We start from the raw sequence: 20,864 nt of genomic DNA on the forward strand, positions 1-20,864 counted from the left end.
GTTGAGCACATAGTGTCTTACAGGAGGGGTAAGCGAAATCTCCCCAGTAAAGGTCAGTTTGATTTTACTACCGGCCCAGCTCACTGGAAACGTTTATGAATCTCAGACACTTTCCAGAGCATGACACTTGTTTTTAAATCTCTCTTCAGTTTCGACTAAAGCAACAGAAAAAGAGCTGGTTCTGGCATGCTTCAGTTCCCTAGCTTCCATACGAGTTTGTCCTAGGTTTCCAGTGCAATGACTATCCTCAATTTTGCACTAAGCCAAATTACATATAGAACTCAGTGGGGACTGGAACTGAAACATAACCGAAGCCATGGCACTGGTCACACCAACCGAGACTAGAACTCCAGACTACCCAAAGGCATGTTAATAAGAGTCACTCCCCTACAACTTCTCCTACTTGAATTGCATACCTGGTAGCAGATGGCACAAATATCATTGTGCTGCTCCAGCTGCTCCTCTGTGGCAGTGGGCAGTGATTTGATCTTATTCACAGCATCCCTGCGGAGAAGAAAACTTTTCCACCCTAGCTGGGCACGGAGCCACACATTGTAATAGGAGTGGATGAAGATGATCATTGAGCCCATCACAGTCCACTCCCCAAAGATGGTCTCCGAGACGCCGTATGCCACAACGCAGAGAGCCACGAGGAATTCCAGTAGCCGGTACGTGCCGTTTACATAGTAAATCACATCATCCATATTTTCCACCGGCTCTTTCCTGAACTCTTCTACCATAAACAAAACGTAAATGAAAAGTGTTCCAAGCACCTGAAACCACATGGAATTACAGCTTTAGTGTTCAGGTCGCGACGATAAGCAGCTGTGGGGCCCAGCCCTATAGTCTGAGGCGGTAGCGGGGCTGGCCTCTCCCTGGCGGTCATGAGCCGGTGAGCGGCACCTGGACCCTTCTCCCTGCAGAGTTGGGCGCCGGTGCTGAGGGGAGCCCACCTTGCTGAGTACAGGTTCTTCCCTAGAACAGAGTCAAGGAGGCCTGAGATGACAGTACTGGCAAAGGCTCCTGTGCAGCCTGCAGGGCCTCCAGCATGGAGGGTACTGGGACGTGACTTAGAATTCCACTTGCGTTTAGGTGGCCAGGAGGGTGAGGGTGCATGCTCCTGTCTGCCTGAGTCTGGCCCCCTCAAGCTCAACGGAGACTGGGAACCACCTGTCACAGGTCTGCGCTCGTCCACTGCCTTTCTCCCTGAGGTGGGGGTGAGTGATCCCTTGTGTTCCTCCTTGGATTCCTTGCTGGTGCTGGGGAAGGGGTGTAGTACCAACTAGTGGGTGGTATTGGCTGGGACACCATAAGGAAGCCCTCAGTGCCCACTCCAATCCATGCATGGGTGCCAGGGTTAGGGCTGACTCCAGTAGGAGCATGCAAAGTCGAATGTCCTGCTGTGTCTTAAGCTTAAAGGACTTGCAAATTTTGCACCTGTCACTGAGGTGAGCCTCACCAAGACGATGCAGGTAGCTCCTACATGGGTCGCTGATTGGGACAGACCCTTTGCACAGATCACAAGGTTTAAGCCCCAGTCCAGGTCCCTGAGGGGACCAGATATTCTAAATACACTGCGGGTAAACTTAAATACAAAGAATACAAACAATGGGGAGAAGCAACAGCCAAGGCTGGAGCAGAGCTGTTGTGATGCACCATCATGGGCAGCAAGAAGGGACTGAGGGTAGAGGGTGTGCCCAGTGCCTCTTATACCGTGCCAGCGAGGCACCACTCCAGGCTTATTAGAGGTGGCTTCTTGCACTGGTACATGTGGAGAGCACGCACACCTCTTGTGGAAGGGCCATCAGCAAGTACTCATGAACCTCCAGTACATGCCAGAAGGGCTTAACTGGGCCAGTTTGCACCAGTACGTGCCATGCTCTTTACAACTTCCCACTCCTCTAGCATGCAGTACATTTCATGCAGACAAGCCCCTAAAAAGAGTAATATGTACATATACATGGACTGCAAGAAAAGCCATTAAAGGACAAGATTCCAGGAGTTTTTTGAATTGTGAATTCACACCCCCGCCCCCCGCACAAGCAAGTATGCATGCACGTTGTGGACACCATTTTCAGATCGCCTCTCTCATGGAAGTTTCCTAAAATGATGCAACATATGTGCAGTTTGGAAGCTTATTATTGTAACCAGCATGCCCTTGCATGACAGCACCATTTACTATAAATATTTTAGTTCCCTGTGTTCTCAGCCCAGCACTAGAGTACTCTAGCCGCAGGTAGAGATAAATAAAAGATTTTACATCCCAGCTTCTGCACTCTCAAACTCTCCCCAGCATTGTTCTGGTCATATCCCATTACCGTCGGGAGACAAATATAAATGACTGCCATGAGGCGAGCGTGCCTTACCTGGAGGGAGGTGAGAATACTGCTAGAGATAATGATCAGCAGCCAGAAATCCATGTGGAAAAACTGACATATCATGTAGGCCATGTATGCTGGGAACACTAGTAAGAACAGGCACAGGCTGACCGCACGGAAATGTTTCCACAAGCTCCTGCAGAAACAATACAGTCGTTGGGATTCAGACAACTGGAACCCTCTCACTAAGGTAACAGTGGCTTATGTATCTGCTGAAGGCTTTTACATTAAGAATTCTTATCTACCTGAAGTACAGGATAATTCACAGCACAGAAAGACAGTTATTCTAATATATCAGAGAGGTAGCCGTGTTAGTCTGTATCCTTGAGAACAAGTAGTCCTCTGGCACCTTATAGACTGTCAGATATTTTGGAGCATAAGCTTTCGTGGGCAAAGACCCGCTCCATCAGATGCATGAGTGGGCATAGGGGAGGAGTGTTCCAGGGGAATATCTAAAGAGTGGGGTCCCAGTAAAACAGAGGGTCACAGCTGACAAGGTCTATTCAGTCAGGGTGGAAACGGACCCTTAGTCGTGTGTATCAGGAGAGGAGAAAGAAAAGTCAGATCAGTCAGGGGGGAGGTGGCCCACTGCTAGATTCTAATGTGGAGGTGTGAACTTCCAAAGCAGAGACACTGCTTTTGTAAGGGGCCAGCCACTCCCAGTCTCTGCCTACTCCTTGCTGATGGAGTCAAATATGCAAATGAATTGCAACTCAGAGATTTCTCTCTCCATTTGATTTTTGAAATTTTTTGTTGTAGGACTGCTACTTTCAAATCTGTTACTGAGTGTCCAGGCAGACTGAAGTGTTCTGTTGCCATTCCTGAGGTCTGATTTATGTCCATTTATTCTTTTATGTAGAGACCGTCCCATTTGGCCAATGTAAATTGCAGTGGGGCATTGCTGGCACATAATGGCATATGTTATATTAGTAGATGAGCCGCGAAAGGAGCCCGTGTTGGTGTGGTTGATGTTAGGTCCTGTGAAGATCTCATTGGTGTAGATATGTGAGCAGAGTTGGCAGGGAGGTTTGTTGCAGGGAATGGTTCCAGGTTTAGAGTTACTGTGTTGTGGTCTATAGTTGCTGGTGAGAATTTGTTGAAGGGTGGCAGGCTGTCTGTAGGCGAGGACAGGCCGGCCTCCCAAGGTATGGGAGAGTGAAGGATCATTGTCCAGGATGGGTTGCAGATCCCTGATGATGCGTTGGAGGGGTGTTAGCTGGGGGCTGTATGTGATGGCCAGTGGTGTTCTCTTGTTTTCCTTGTGAGGCTGGTCTTGTAGCAGGTGGTTTCTGGGTACCTGTCTGGCTCTGTCAATCTGTTTCTTCAGATTGTAAGGCTGGCCCCTTACAAAGCAGTCTCTGCTTTGAAAGTTCATACCTCCTCTTTCGAATCTGCCAACGGGCCACATCACCCTGACTGATCTGACTTGCTCTCTCTCCCCTCCTGATGTATGTTACTGATAATAGGATACTTCCACCCTGACTGAACAGACCTTGTCAGCTCTGGCCCTCCCTTTTACTGGGACCCCACTCTTTAAATACTCCTCTGAACTATCCCCCCGCCCCCAGCCCACTCATGCATCTCACGAAGTGGGTCTTTGCCCACGAAAGCTTGTGCTCCAAAATATCTGTTAGTCTATAAGATGAAACAGGACTTTTTGTTGTTCGAGTTATTCTAATGGACGCTTAGTATTCTTCTGCCCTGTGCCATTCTTAGCATCATGTGGGAAGTCTCCCTCCAGAGTGAAAGAAAGGCAAAAAAGGTAAAAAACTACAAGTACGTTACATAGGTCTTGCCACAGAGGATCAGGTCAGTAGTTACACCAGTTGACTCATGTCTCTGAGACGATTGTTTCAGACAAAAATCCAGGAAATCCTTTTAAAAAAAGCTGTGGAATAATCTGCTCGGAGGCAAACATGCTATGAGGCACAAAGGCTTTGTAAGGTTATTTTACAGGCTGGCATAACCATCTAAGTTCCCCCTTAAAACTGTCTCAGACCCTTTGCTAGGCTTTACAATAGCCTGTGGAACTCTCTGCCACATGACGACACTACACTGTGCAAAAGAACTTCCTTTTACCCATGTTAAGTCTGTTGCTCTTCAGGATTAATAGGGGTCACCTTGTTTTTAATCAAACACGGTGAAAAGTATTTATTGTTTACATATTTTTTTAAAACAACATCTTTTCCAAGGCTCTAGTCTTAATAAAATGTATCACGCAAGTTAAACCTCAGCCACCCTGAGAAGTGTTTCACAGAAACTCAGCCATACAGCCCATCCACCTACTTCCTCAGTAATCAAAGAAGCATACCCTCTGCCTTCTCTGAAAATGCTTATGACCAGGTGTCTTTTGCAGTATACTCCAAAAGGCACCAAATTCAGTGAGAATTTTCTATACCTCTATCATATCCCCTTTTAACTAATTTCTCCCTTATACAATGCTAACCTTTTCACTTGCACCCCAGCTGGAAATCCTTCCAATGCCTCTAGTTATTACTTGCTATACTGCTCAGCATTTCTCTCTGATGTATTTTATAACAATTCAGTCCCAGAAATAAGAGGGACTGAAACTGACAAATTTTAGCAAAAGGGAAGAAAGAGAGGGGAACTACGTTAGCTGGACTGCAACAAAGGGTTAGAAGAAAAAAATCCCAATGTACTGAATTCTGTAAATATGTTTGTTATTTCTGGGGTTGTGGTGAGCAGCTCTCTTCCCAGCCCATTAGCTCAGAACTCCCTAAAAATTTAGCTTTGGCACTGGAACACACAGTTACCGTTTGCTGCTCCCAGTGACTGATTAAGAGAACCGGATACTCCTCTCTTGGCTCTACTCCCTTTGCTTTTATTAGTATACTGACCGTTCACATAGTGCAGAGAAACTGTTGACCACAAACAACCTCTCAGCCAAACAGACTCACTGGATATAAATAAACTTCCTCTTTTTTTTTTTTTTTTTTTTATTAAAAACAACTCTTACAGGTTATGTAAGGAGAAGAGACACATGCATTTAACATAGGAAACAGTTTCGTGCCAGAATACCAAAGACAAATAAAGCTCCTCAAAATACACAAAGAAATCAAAAGGTAACAAAAAAGCCCAGCAGATCAAAACACCCACAAGAAACCTGTGAGACTCCATTTGTCCACTCCTTAGATTCTGTCCAGATATTTCCCATTCCAGGCCTATAATCTCTGCCCAAGGGCTGAAGTTCCGGAAGTTATTCTAGGGATTATTACAGTAAAAGCCCCATTATCTGGAATTCAGGAAACCAGAAAGCTCCATTACCTGGCATTTCTGATTATCTCCCAACACAAGTCTTCAATGTAGTAACCAGGACTACCTGTACTGCGCAGGAAATTATTTAATCACACATAAGGCACTCTACTTTTATGCAAAAACAGCAGCAGACAAGCAAGGAAGTTGGTATCAGGGATTTATTCAAAAAGGCATCTTCCAGGGCGCGTCAGAGCCATTGCAGATTCAGCCCAATTTCTTACACCTTCTACATCTACAATAATAATTCATGTTGATACTTATGACCCTGAGGCACTGCAAGATCCTGCTTTCTGAACCACCAAAATTAAATTATGGTCAGCTAGTTCTAGCAGTGATTTTAGCTTTATCAAACTGGGGCTACACCATGCATCACCCACAGTGATATGCAGCATCACAAGATAACCTACTGTGTCGAGAACTTTACCTACTTGTACCAAAGTGCTTCAAGAAACTGACCACTCTGCAGTGCAGTGCCACCACTGGATTGGTGAGCACCTGTACAATGTTTTATACTTTACCAATGAATTACCAGGCTTCGAAGGATTAGAGTACAATATAATGAGTAAAGTGTAACTTAGTAAACTGGACTCTTCGATTAACTGACACTCCCCCTTTCCCTGACATGTCGGATAACAGAGCTTTTACTGTACTTCACTGGGGGCATGTGACCCCCAGTAACTTTCCTTCAGAAGGAGGAAATATGCTGCAAAGCATCACTGTGCTGGCGTACACCACTGTGCATGTGAGAGAGAGAAAAATTGAGAAAGGGAAGGGAGCGAGGAGAAGAAATGAGAGGGTCTGCATACTAACCTATTTTATTGTTTAGTCTTCAAGAACATGGACCACCACAAACTTACCTGTTTGTAGCCCGCAAGGCTATTAGGCCATACATTAGGGTGCTCACCTCTACAAAACTTTTAAATAGCTTTCAGTTTGCAAAGTGCATCTCTTACTTGTCCCTTGAAGCTCCCAGTGCCAGAACAATGGGGTCAGCAATCTCCAACATGGACTGAAGGATGGATGCTACCACAATGAAGAGAATAATACTAAGCAGAAATGCCCGATGGACAACCTGAAGCTCGATTAATCCAGTCTGCACTGCCAAGATCAGGAGAGTGACTCCTTCCGTCATCCCCCTGCAAGTTGGTGGGAAAAAGTGAAAATACAATGCAGAACATTAATTGTTTCGCTTCAACTTAAAAGAAAAGCCTGGCATGCATGAAATCAACAGTTTGTCCTAGCCCCTTGTTTCTGATTCAATCTTAAGATTTCTTTCTGCCTTCTACTACCTCAGGGAATTAACATGGATACATTTCTTTCAAAAACACTGCTTATGCATCTCGGTAGCTTGCAGCAGCTTCACTGACTCTTTCTGTTTAATGAATGCAGTGGTGCTGTATCCATGCTTGTCCTAAGATATTAGAGATGCAAGTTGGGGAGGTGGACCAACTTCTTTTGGTGAGAGACAAGCTTTCGCACTTACACAGAGCTGTTCTTCAGGTCTGAGCCTAAAGAACAACAACTCGGGACAAGGAATTTCTTCACCTGCCTTCTCTCTCTTTTCCTTTAATACATTCCTGTCTGGAGCGCTACCACTTGGGCAGCTTTTGAAAGCTGTGCATTCAGAGTTCCATATGCAGCACAACTTCCAATGTCGCTATCACAAACTCTAGAGTAAGGAGTCCCCTGAATGTCCCACATTTGCTCTTTTGGTTCTGATGTCAAAAGTGAATTTAGTATTCCTAATGAGCAGACTCTGACAGCGCTGTCTGGCAGCAGTTACGGCACAGCATACTCCACACATGGCTGCTTTCTCCCCTACGCAGTACTTCTGCCCCATTCCTGGGAAGTGTTGCTCCAAGTCCCACTTATTTATCTCAGAACCCAGAGTGCAAACATGTCCTTTGCTTGTGGCTTGAACCACGATCTGGCCTCCAGGTGAAAGCCAACATTACTAACCCACTGGGCCACCAGCGAACTCCCCATTTTATATCAGACAGTGGTGACAAGCATCAGAGAAACAAGTTGCCAATATCCTTTGGCAATTTCCCACCATAACTTCTAACTAGTCTCAGGAGGGGCAACCACGGGAGTCTGTAGCGTCACAAAACACCGAACAAGCAGTCCTGTAGCACCTTAAAAATGAACAATTTCATTTATTACATAATGGCCGTGTCTGCACTAGCCAAAAACTTTGAAATGGCCATGCAAATGGCCATTTCGAAGTTTACTAATGAAGCGCTAAAATACATTTTCAGTGCCTCATTAGCATGCGGGCAGTCACGGCACTTCGAAATTGACGCGGCTCATCCAGACGGGGCTCCTTTTCAAAAGTCCCCTTATTCCTATGAGCAGATGGGAATAAGGGGACTTCGAAGTAGCCGGGGTCCTTTCGAAAAGGAGCCCCGTCAATTTCGAAGTGCCACGGCCGCCTGCATGCTAATAAGGCGCTGAATATGTACTTTAGCGCTTCATTAGTAAACTTCGAAATGGCCATTTCGAAGTTTTTGGCTAGTGTAGACGTAGCCAATAAGTTTTAATGCGTAATTAGGTCTTACCATGAAAGCTCATTAGCTAATAAATAAGATGGTTAGTTTTTAGATTGCTATAGGAGAACAACTCTTAATTAGTCAGTGTAAATCTTCTCCAGAAGATTAGCTTGGTTTCACATGTACTAACATGGACAGGAGGGGAAGAGAAAAGTGAGGGAGAAGTTAATTAGTAAGTTAAATTATAACTATGTAACCATTTGTTTTTTCTTAAATATTTGAGGATTCTTCCAGTCACTCATTTGAATGAAAATACTGAAAAAACCCCAAATCCCAGCAGCATGGCATGTATGTATGGTAGAACTGCATGACTGCCATTCTAAGACTCATGGTAGATATTTCTATCTCAAAACTTTTAAAATAGAGCATTTTGACTAATAAGTAAGAAGCCAATCAGAATTCCTATGCATTTTAAGGGCTTGAGAATGCTAACGGTTTAACAAATGCCACGCTCAGTTCTATGATGCTAGGAATCTGCTGTTGAGCACTTACCTGTTCATAGCAGGGTCATTCATGAACGCTCGGTAGCCCTGCAAGTAAAACTTGCAGAGAGTCAAAACTCCCAAAGCAACAAAGGAGACTGTGAACACCAATCCCAGGAGCGAATATGGAGTGCTGCAACATTCTGCAATGCTGGGGGAAAACAGCTTAATTAATATGAAGATTTCTTCAATTAAGAGTCTGAACCAGTTTGAAGTCACACCTGGATTTGCTGAAACATAACGTGAGGTGCACCACAAGTACATACATGTTCTTTTACTGACACCAAGTTACATGACAGTACAGCCAGCTATTTTCTCCTCACATATCAAAGATTCACTGTTACTCAGTCACAGATGCGTAGTTATGTGCAGTGCCTTTTCTGCAAAAGAGGGAGCCAGTACTCAGCCAGCTCCCTGTCAGTCTCATGACTGGGGTTGCTGAGGTGCTGGAACTTAGTACCGGCACCAAAAAAGCATTAGTTATAAGTAATGGCATGTGGTTGCCCATTGCTCAGACTGCACTTCTGAAGAGCCCCACATGGCGGGGCTGTCTTGCTTGTACTTTAACAACGACCACCACATTCTCAGGCATGGAAATGTAATGCATGCATTTCAATTTGGTTACCACAAGGGGAGGCAAACTTACTCCTGATCAATTGCATTGGTCAGTCCCGATCCACAGCAATATTGCCAGGATATCAGAACGGAAGTTACTATAAACTGCTCATATAAATGGTTATTAAAATGGCTAGTAAACTGCAAAGTTCTCCATAGTTACGGGCTGTAAAGTGATGTGAAATCTTGACGTTCATCATCACTGCTGACCCACAAAAGAGGTCTGGTACAAACTTCAAACACACACTACCAAAAAGATACACTGTCTTCAAACACTTCTCTGAGAGAGCAGAGGGCAGGCTCTCTCAGGCCTGCTTCAGTCCTGACATGGTACTACAATGAAGTCAAAAGGTGAATCCTCAGCTGCAGCAAGAGCTGAGTACAGCCAAGTTTGAGACATGTAATGGAGCTGTTTCAGTTCACACACCCTGGAGCTGGTTGTCTGTGGTCCTGGTTCTGCGGTCTAGAGCAGTCTCAGTGTTTCTCCTGAGTACAAACACCCTGTAACAGGAATCACACTGCTCAAAATCAGCAGAATGCAGTGTACAATACCACCTCCAACATCCAATGGGAGCAGAGCTGGAAAGCAGTGACGAAGTGCAGCTTTGTGCTTGAATAGTAACGGAGAGGTAGCCGTGTTAGTCTGTACTCTCAATAAAACAAAGCAGCAGAAATGTAGCACTTTAAAGACTAACAAAATGATTTATTCATTATGCTTTGTGCTTGCTTACTCTAAGGCCAGGGAATCCTGAGCTACTCAACTCAGGGCCACATTCGTGGACCTTGGGTTCCTTCACGACAGTCTGTTCCCAAATAAATTATTAGGATGCCACATTGCAGCATTCTAATTCACTAATGGAGCAAGTAGAAGCACAAAGTTCTAAGAATGAACCCATCAGAGATACTGAAAAGAACAAAAGGAAACAGATGCACCGGTACATTTAGTCCATTTCCAATGTTTTTTCCATGGCACCAGAAAGACAACACCAAGCAATGCAGGTCATTTCTTCTTCAAGCATCTGTGTCATATAACAGCTCATGCTGTATTATGTATCATTCTACTTATTCATCAGCAATCCAACATTAAGCTGAAATATTCCTCCACCCCTGTTTGATAGGGTATGAAAGACTTTTGTATCTTAATCAGCTGTCCACTAGAAACTTTAAGGGATAGGTCTCTGGAAGGGATGACTATTCTCCCACAACTGTTCCTGGGCTGGTTTGCCCCTCTCTGTCGGACACGTGTGATGTTTAATATGAAAGGCTGCTGCTATGCATGGTATTTTGAATAACTTCAGGGGGTTTATTTCAAAGTTGTCAGGAATGAAGGAACCATAGTTAAGGAGAAGTCTGATGCTGCACAGCTGACCTAACTCCACAAGACAGAACTTTAACACCTCTACAAAGGAGGCTACTGTCCTTTGTAATGAAGTTTAAGTGGAGATATTTTATCACTGAAAGGACTCAGAGGAGCTTAAAAACTGCAAAGGACTGACTGGAATGCTTCCAGATTTACCCTTATGCCCGCAGGTGAGAGCTTATAACTGCCTGGAAGATTTGGATACTTGCCATCTTCAATGAAGGCTGTGTCCTGTTATTTATTGTCTGATGGGTATTTGTGGAACTTTGACATTGCTCTTAAATGCACTCAGATTGCTCTTACTTGAATCCTGGAGCTTTACAGCTCTAGGAAAGAATTCATTACCGCTAATAAATGGCACATGTTCACAGAGCGCTCTCTTCCCAGAGAGAAGCACTTTTTCAATTTTACTAAGCAGTCTTCTGGCTGACTGGACAATCTTTATCGTCTTGTTGAGCACATATTGCAACTTCCCAGAGCTCTCTCTCTCTCTTCAGAGGAAACACAAGTGGTAAAGCAGCACTTCCTTACCATACAAAAGCATCTTTGGCCAACAAAATACAGGTACAAAAATCTCCTGGTTGTGTGTGTTGCTCCTGGGCAGGTAAAATGACGAGAGAGATGCCCAAACACACATTGGGAAGGATACCTTGAGGAATCATGTCTAGAGTGATGAAAATGAGTCTATAGAAGACAGGGTGGTGCTTTCATGTCTGGGGCTGCACAGAGGAAGTCTACCAAGTACTATTTTGCATCTTGCTCGATGTAAGAGTGTAAACAGCTTACTACCTACTAATATCTTGCTCGACTCTGCTATATTAACAAGATACAGGTATATTGGAGATACTTAGCTGGTAAGTTGTACCTGATGTGGATGGACTGGTACATGATCACTCTCATTCTTGCCCATTTATTTTGTGGCACAACTCCAGAATCTAACACTAGAACTGGAAGTGGTTTAGTTAGACTGCACTAAGTAAACCTGTGCATTAGCTTTAAAATAACCTCAGTAACTGGAATACTGATGGCTCATGCCTGCAAAACCCAACACTGATATTTACACTGAGAGAATTAATCTGGCATTAGTGATCTTTCTTTTGGAGATCTTGTGCATGCTAGCAACAACCACAAGATTTACCAAATGCATGAAGCACATCAAAGTTCCCCTGAAACTGATCTGAAGAACAGAGTCTGTCCCACGAAAGCTCATCAACAAATAAATCATTTTGTTAGTCTTTAAAGTGCTACATTTCTGCCGGTTTCTTTTGTTGGAGTACAGACTAACATGGCTACCTGCCTGTTAAAGTTCCCCTGTTGTCGCATACAAACCTCTGCTCTCCAACTGTAGCCAGACAGAGCATGCACATTACTAAAGCACAGACTTCTGTATTAGACTCAGAGCTCCCCACGGTGCCTAAGTGACTCAGTGATGTGGGAGCTACTGGGTTCTCCCGGCAAGGAAGAGCCATTTCATCATCCCCCAATTCCTCACCTTCCTGCTGTCAAGTGACTCTCTGATCTCTGCCCCTCGTAAGTAGCATCACATTTTCCAGTTCTTCACAAAAAGGGAAAAAAAAAATCTGACTTCCTATGCTGCGATTTCTTCAACTCAATCATAGAACTTAGAGATGGAAGAGACCCGAGAGGTCATGCAGTCCACATCCCTGCCAACTGCTACAGTACAGTACAGTACAGCCAGGCAGAGTCAATATTCTGCCTTGTGCAAAATCAAAACTTCAGCAGAGGTGTAAAATAAAGTTGGGGGGCATTAACTGACAACTAATCACCTCTGCTAATGTTGTAATGCAACACAGGACTGGTGGCATTACTCCTCTTATTATGTAACGTGTACATGCCCCCAGCAGCTCTCTCTTAAGTGGACTCTGAAATCAGAGCGCTTGGGCAGTGTGGTGGACACAGGTTACTCCACAGACAAAAGCTTTACAGAGTTAGGAGATGCTGACTACGTGTGGCTTGCATGGTTTAACAGAAAGTCAAGGAAGTCCCAAATACAGCAGAAGGGTGAAGGGAAAAACTGGGTGAGTCATAATCTAGTGAGGGAAAAACCAGAGAGAATGAAACAGGTTTCTTATGGTTCTTCTAGGTCTCAGACAGATGAATGCCAACAACAGAAGACAAAGAGGTATGAAATTTTCCAAGCATCATAAGCACTGCGAATGTCGATGAAATCGCCAGTAAGAATGTGGGCTGCTAAACAGACACACCCACCAAAAGAAACCCGACAGCAGAAATCATTTGTTTCTGGCCCTGAAAACTAGTTTCAAGAGGAATCCAACTGGGGAACAGAGTAAAACTGAGATTTTGAGAATCATCGGAAAGGAAACCCAAGTGTCTCCTTCTCAAGGAAAATACTTTTTCCCCTTGTTTTCCTTCTGATTCTGCTGATATCAGCGTGGCTGGAATTCCCCAGCGTTGCTGTTCATTGTTAAACTTTCACTTACAGCATGGGCTTGATTAATTTCAGAACGTGTTGCTGCCACAGCTGAAAATACAGCATCAAGGACACAAGAGATATCGACTCCACAACACAAGCCTACGAACAAGTACCAGCGGAGGTATGAGTTAACCAGCCTGAACTGGTGATAGGCTAGATTACTGATTCAAACCTTTTGAAGCCCTATGAAAACTTCTGGAGTACTGAGTCTACACTAGCTTGCTCATCACTGTAATATATTGTATTTGCTGGGAGCTTTTCCACAATTCTGTTAATACCCCTCTGTAGTCAGCTGCTGTGAAGCAAAAGGCTTATCTGAACTAGATGCATGGTGGCTTTGTGATACGGACAAAATCCTTACTAGGGACTAGAATAAAGACAGCTGATTTAAACTTTTCATTTGTGGCAGCCAGCACCTTATTTCAGGAATATAAACAATGCATGTAACAAAACAGCTTATTGTGAACACTGGTTAATTACCTTGTCAGAAAGAGGAAGAGAAGCCTCTCTCTCGAAGCAGGCTGATCTCGTGTGCTGAAGTAAGAGTAGATTTGAAGAGCAAATAAGACAAGCCAGAACACCATGAATAGAACGGGGACCACCAGCTGGTTCCACAAAGACATCCCCAATGCCAGGAGACCATACACCTCCACTACCTAGGCAAGGCAAAGACAAGACCAGTTTGTTGTATTTGTTCACATCCTGTATTTTTACAGGAGATAATAGGAAAAAACAACCCAAAAACATTCATTTGTACTTCAAACTGAGAGTCGGATTCCCATGGCACATGTGAGTCACCTACAAGGATTTTGTGACTTAATACTTCTTTAACCTTTGGTTAAAGGCAGGTGCTTAGCATCTCAGACACTTATTACACAGTACTTGGTCCTGCTATTGGGGCAGGGGGCTGGACTCGGTGGCCTCTCGAGGTCCCTTCCAGTCCTAGTATTCTATGATTCTATTACAGCAAAAACTAAATACCCAAACATTGGCACAGCTGGAACACAAGGCAGAGACAGTCTGGACAGTAATTCACTTGAAGTTTATCAGAGAGATAGCCATGTCAGTCTGGAGCTTCGAGAACAACAAGTAGTCCTGTGGGAACTTACAGACGAACAGGTATTTTGGAGCATAAGCTTTCGTGGGCAAAGACCCGTCTCATGCCTCTGATGAAGCAGGTCTTTGCCCACGAAAGCTTATGCTCCAAAATACCTGTTCGTCTATAAGGTGCCACAAGACTTCTTGTTATTCTTGAAGTTTATGTTAGAACTAGTGACTATGGAGCAATTTTCAGGAAGCTGAATATCCGTTTGGAATGCTGATATCACCTTAGAAGTGACGTGGAAATTATTCATTGCTAATGCTTCCACCAATGGCTTTATTTTAAATCAAAATGACTGTTTCTCACAGCCAAAACAAGAATCACACAATGGCTATGGAGTAATCACTAAGAAACACTTATTTTAAGAGAAGATAGAGAAGCAAAACGTGTACTGTACAAGTACTGGCATTCTACGGTGAAAGAGCTGCAGATCCTTGTGAACACTGGCAAATGTCAGAACACGATAGTAACGTCCTGTAAATGTAACTTCTTGCATAGCTGGCTTAACAAGAAACATATTGGTTTGGGGGCCCAGAAGCAACCCCTGCTCAGGCACTGCAAAGGAGCTGCAATGGCCTCGTGGCACAAGTCCAGCATAAGCAATCATACACAGAGGGGTGCCCCTCTAGTAGTGAGCAGTATGGGGGGGTTCTGAGAAGCTCTGCCACTTGTAGGCAGCCCTTGAAGTTGCTCTAAATTTATATCAGACGCCAAAGTCCAGAATCCAGGATGCAGAAGGTGACAAAAAGCTGCTTTGGCCCATCTTCCCCCAGGCTTCGTCTCCCAAGCTGCTGGGTTCAGAAGTTTAACTAAAAATTGGGCCTGAATACAGCAGAGCCCCAAGTGATGTGAAGGTTGAGTTCCTGGGCAACCTCGCACAACTCACATTTCGCACAAGTTGGGAGGAGCTGGGAGCCAGGCAGCAGCTCACGCACTGGCCACTTCCCTGGCTCCTAGAGTGCTGGGGAGCCAGGAAGCAGGCAGCAGGTTTCCCAGCTCCACAAACACTCCTGGCGGCTGGGAAACTGACTAGAACAGCAGCGCTGGCCAGTTTCCCGTCTCCTGTGAGTGGGGGCAGCTACAGCCCAGCTCTGGGCTGCTGGCTGCTCACAGGAGAGGGGAAACTGGGGCCAGTTTCACCACCCCGTCCCCCCGACTTTAGTTGTTTTAATAGGGAATAGGGTCTAGATTTCCACAATAGTGAGGTCCTTAAAAGGGCGATTTTCTTGGTGTTCCCCCCATCTTCCTTTTAAACCACATTATAATCATAATACACAGCCCAACAAGGTTACAACTATCCCCATATGCTGAGGATGGCATAAGTAATTTGCCTCAGAAGCAGCTCATCTCCTCCCTACAAAAAACCAAAAAAAACCAAAAAAAACCCAAAAGTCATTAACATTTCTCCTAATTCCAGTTCTCTCTAACATACATTGCACATTACTATTCTCAGCCATAGCTGCTTATTATTCTAGCAGCATGCTGTTAATACTCCCAAATTGTTCCATAGCCACGCATGACGAGTTATGCCCTTGATTTGCATAGTGAATTGGTGAAAACATAGCCTGAGCAACGCTCCTTGAAGAGTTTGTACTTCAACACTTTTTCTCAAGGCCAAAACAGTCCTGCAATGACTAGTAAACACAGATTTGAAAGACCCTGGGAATCAGTGAGCCCTCAAGAGCCCTCTCCCCCACATATACCCACTTAATTTCAAATCTTTACAGTGATCACAGAAACAAACAATCAGGACACTTACAGTGACTGATAAAAGTCTGAAGAAGAACAGACAAAAATGAACATTCAAACAGCTATCCCTTTGAGCTTGCACATGGTATTAAAGCAACCTCAAGATATGGAAGCGTTCCTAATGCAAGTGCCAAGAAAGAAAGAAGTGTTGAGGGTACATTTATGATGTCACTGTATGTCAAGTGTAGCTTATCAAAACAATTTAAAGTTTAGTGTGAGTTTATTGGTAAGTTACATTAAAATGGATATTTGGGGGCAATTCTTCATGATGTACAGAAATAACACGAAAAATCTCTCCCCCTCTTCCAAAAAAACACCATTGCTGACTTATGCTGTTGGTTCGGTGTTATCAACACAGAAAAGTGTCAAATGTGGACTTACCTTCCTCCATGACTAGGGATCTTAGATTATCTTAAATGACACTTAAATGAATGGCACTGAATCTGACAGTAATATCTTGGGAACCAAATGTATGTTTGGTACCAAGGTTAAATAGGTGGTAAGAAAGAACAAAAATTTCCAAGTTTCAGATGGGCCTTGTCTGCACTAGGGAATTTTACCAAAAAACTTCCCATCAGTGATACTACACTGGGGGACAGCACTGATGGGAATCCCATTGGAGAGCAGGGATCTGGCACATTTCAGAGGTTTCACCATGGGCCATTCTGACCTGCCTCGAGCAGAGAGTTAGGCAACATGGCAGCGAGAACAGCCGTGGCTACAGGATGTTCATCCACATTAGCTGCCTTACCATTTTCACCAGATCTGATGCTCAGGCAGCAATAGCAACAGTAGGATGTTTGCAGGACAAGCTGTTAGCCTAGACAAAGCCATAAAGATTTCCAAGGCAAGATAAAAATCAGGATATTAAAGAAAAACAGAAAATTCCTTTCCACAGAAACCTTTTAGGCCTTCATTATATAAAAGAGCAGAAAAAACAGAGCCACGGGCCCATTTTTTCCCCCCTTTTCCAAGTTACTTTTAAAACACTTTCTGCTCAATAAAAGTTTCCAGAACGGGTGTCGAACCAGACACCTAATTCTGGGCAGTTTCCAACGCAAGGTCATGTAGGTCACAGTGCCTTACACACAGATCTCATTTTCAGAAACAGTGAGGTGGGATGGATTGTTTTCATTGGAGAGGCAGCCCATCTTCATATTCTGCATAGAAACTGCAACCTCAGTCAATTCTCTCTGGATACAAGAAACTTTATTATTCCCAGTCACTTTGCATTTTGCTGGGCCAACACACAATCTGGGACTTATGTCAAGCAGAACTGGAGCACTCTCTTGGGACTGGTGTTCATTCCTGTCACTCTCTGCAGCCAAAGAAAATATAACAACCCCATTATCAAGCTACAAACTGGACCTGTAGCACAGCTGGGGTTTGTACAGTGGGGCTGGTTGAAAAAATTGACGAGTTACTCTGCCCGACAAAAGCCAGGAAATTCCTTGTTAGAAATGTCAGAAAGCTTCCCCTGTGTTCTCAGTAAGCCAGTTTTGAAGTCTCCGTCAATTGACTTGCCTAGCTGACATTAATGAAAGTTACACACATCAGTGAGAAAAATGGAGTGAATTTCTAAACAGATGCTTATGTGTACACAAAGTTGCTAATGCATTTTAATATTCCAGAAGTGTAAGTTATTCACAGTTTATTTTGGGTGTTGTGTTTTTCTGTTGGATCTCTCATTTCCAGTTCAAGATAAGCTATCCTTACAAACTGCCACTTTTCTACATAGGGCATTATTATCTAACCCAGAATTACTGCAATTGTTTTAGTGGGTGCAATTTGCTTTCCAAGAGCCACTTTTTTTTTCAGATTTAGGAATTACGAAGTCCATCTGGGTTTTAGCCGATTAAAAACAGGGAATAACCAAACTGGAGGTCTAGCAAGCCAGGCAATTTTTGTGACCAGCCATTATCAGCATCCAAGTCATTGCGCTATCTGCTAGCCCATGCTTTTGTACTGGGACTTTACATAAGGGGAAGTGGACGTTGCAGAGGCCAGCAAAACATGGAGCGATAGGGAAGCATAATTAGCACCCAAAACTGAAAGACATTTTGCGACAATGGCTTTTTCAGGCCACAGTAGATAAAACAATACCACAACTGGAGCCCATGAGCCTGTTACGACCTGTGTACATCCTACCTGGACAAGCTCTCGGTATGCAGATTTCGCAAGATTATATGGTACTAGAAGATTCGATGCCAGAAAATAGAGCACTTCCAAGCCTGTGAAAATCATGGCAAATTTGTTGATGATAACAATGGTTTCCAGGGGGACGAGGCAGAGCCGGGCCAGCAGAGGGAGCATGTGAGCGGAAAAGAGCCAGATCTGCTTGGTTTTCATGACGCAGGAGCACAGTGTGCACACCACCAGCTGGCCTGAAAACAGGACAAAATCTTTTATAGCAAGCAGTTCTCCTCCTCCACGGTAAATGCATCTTAACTTAACTGCCCAGTACAGCATCGAGCGGTGACCAGCACTGCCATGGCACTTCTGCTAACCACAGCACACCTGATACGAGACCAGACCCTTTGGAGGTTTACACACGATGTTACCCATGCGGCGCAGGAAGGTGTTACAGCAGAGGAAAGGGTGCTGATGCACCGACTATGGATTCTATCTGCTAGCGCAAGGAACAACCTTGAAACAAGCCCTACAAACACTGGGTGAACGATGTCTTCATCCCCTCCCGTTAGCTGTGAGTTTCTGAAGCCCAACTGTGCCGTCATTTCTGCCTAAGAGAGGAGGAAGAGAAGGTGTGGATGGGGGCCACACCCAGAGACAACCTTCCTGTGCCTCAGGCTACGTCTACAAGATAAACTCGAGCTTAAGGCAGTAAGCTCGACTGTACCAAGTGACTGTCTTCACTGTAAATGCCATTAGCTCGATATAGGGAGCACTAATATTGATATCATAACATCACCAGAACCGGGTGGGTATAGTGTCAAGTTCAAATTTAAGAGTCTGAATGAAAGCTAGTGTGGAAGCGCAACGTCTCTGAACCAAATTCATGAGCCTCCACAGGCTGACTAGTACCGCTGCACCTGCCTCCCAGCTCCCCACCCCTTGAGGGAGCCGGGAAACTGACCAGTAAAGCAGCTGGCTCCCTGCTGCACCTGGCCCCTGAGAGCCGGGCAGCAGTGCTGGTCAGTTTCCCAGCTCCCCCAAGCTGCAGGGATGCAGGAAGAAGGCAGCAAGGAGAGCGCTGACAGTGGTGGTGGGGGTGCAGCAGGACCTGGGAGTAGGGAGCAGAATGCAGGGCTGTGAGAACTGTGGGATAGGTTCCCACAATGCGTTGCTGCAACAGTCGATGTTTGGCTGTCCTAGTGTGGCACGACAAACTCGACTGTGTGGACTTTATGGGAAGTGAGGATACTCAAAAATCAAATTAAAAAAACCCAGAGTTCTAAAATGAAATGGATCTGGTAGTGCAGATGTAGCCTCAGTCTAACTGCAGAGCCAAAAGCAGTGGCAGCTGGCTGGACGCCCAGCTCTGAAAGTAGCACCAGCAGTCCAGCAGTAAGGGGTGGACTGGACTATTCATTACTATGTAAAATATGTGCTTTTTCCCTCACTAAAGCTTCTCTCCTGCTCCCTCCCCCCCCAAAACAACATGCTGTGCCCCCCTGCAGTTTGAGAGCCTCTGGTCTAGAGAGTACCTCGCCCTGTCTCAGTGCAGAGGACTGGCCTAGACAATCTACCGAGGTCCCTTCAGTACTACATTTCTGCGATTCTATGGTCTGCACACACCCCTCTCAAGCTGCACTTTGTGTTATAACCTTTCAGTCTATTTCACAGGAACATAAATGCCACATTTCCATCAACTAAACCTAAGAAATTTTCCTGGTCACATTACCTCACATCCTTAAGGTTCTGGGAGAATCCCTTTCCCTTTATCCCCTTCAGGGGAAAACAGTGAAGACCCCTGAATCCCTGCGTCCTCATTTCCTGCTCTCTGCCACGGACCAGTCTCAGCCTTTGTCCCCAGGACATCACACTTATTAGCAAGTGGGAGAACATCTTTGTAGGAGCCCTGGTTAAAACACTGGTAGCACATCACTTGCACACTAACAGTTTTCTGTTACTCAGCTGCTTGTACAGTTGGCTGTGCTCCAGTTACTGTGATTCACGGTAACTAAGGCAACCCAGCCTTACAGACAAAAGAATACCAAAACTGGCACCAATACTTTTGAGGAATCTAGGCACGACGTAATTAGCTAACATGAAATTTTGCCACAGCATCAATTTAGCACCCATAAACTCCACCTACATGAGCATTTTTCCTGTAAAGTTTGTTAGTCAGGAGCAGTGCTCCTTGGAAGCTGAGCACAGTAAACCCCCAATATGTGCAATGTTGACTTGCCCTTAACCTTCCGTTAATGTGAGTCAAGCGCAAGTTGAAATTCTGGGGTTCCCAGGGGCTGGGGGGATAGCACAGCTCCTCTGCCAGCAACCTGCTCCAGCCCAGAGAAGACAGGTGGAGAGACAGCGGCACTGCCGTGGCTTCTCCCCAGTTCCCCCAGACAGCCACAGCTGTCTGCCTGCCCAGCTCCCCCTGCTGGGGAAAGCCAAGGAGAAACTGTGCCTGGCTCCCAAAGCCTCAGGGAGCAGGGAAACTGACCAGCACTCGTCAGTTTCCTGGCTCCTGCCAACCAAGGGGAGCTGGAAGCCAGGCTGCCCCCTGGTTCCTGGCTCCCCACCACTCTGGGAGCCAGGAAACTGACCAGCACTGCTGCACTGTTCAGTTTCCCGGCTTCCTGCCCAACTTGTGCAAAACTGGAGTTCCGCGAGGGTGCGCAGGAGCTCAATTCTGGTGCGACTCAAGGACCTACTGCATTTGTGCAGCTGCTAAGGAGAGATTCAAATGCCATCCAGCCGGTGAGCAGACACTC

The 20,864-nt window shown here is 45.0% G+C and overlaps 1 protein-coding gene across 2 annotated transcripts in view; it reads right to left on the reverse strand.

Moving 5' to 3' along the window:
* The window catches only part of RNF145 (ring finger protein 145), a 68,181-nt gene that overhangs the window by 2,002 nt on the left and 45,315 nt on the right, over window positions 1–20,864 (reverse strand). For both annotated transcript variants that reach the window (XM_075009540.1, XM_075009541.1), the window contains 6 exons: window positions 18,115–18,350; window positions 13,596–13,771; window positions 8,696–8,836; window positions 6,608–6,790; window positions 2,367–2,514; window positions 417–773 (listed from right to left, as the gene is read on the reverse strand). In XM_075009540.1, the coding sequence (XP_074865641.1) occupies window positions 417–773; window positions 2,367–2,514; window positions 6,608–6,790; window positions 8,696–8,836; window positions 13,596–13,771; window positions 18,115–18,350 (1,241 nt within the window). The remainder of the gene's footprint in view (window positions 1–416; window positions 774–2,366; window positions 2,515–6,607; window positions 6,791–8,695; window positions 8,837–13,595; window positions 13,772–18,114; window positions 18,351–20,864) is intronic.

Source organism: Carettochelys insculpta, chromosome 15 (assembly GCF_033958435.1).
Source record: "Carettochelys insculpta isolate YL-2023 chromosome 15, ASM3395843v1, whole genome shotgun sequence".
Taxonomy (NCBI): Eukaryota; Metazoa; Chordata; order Testudines; family Carettochelyidae; genus Carettochelys; species Carettochelys insculpta.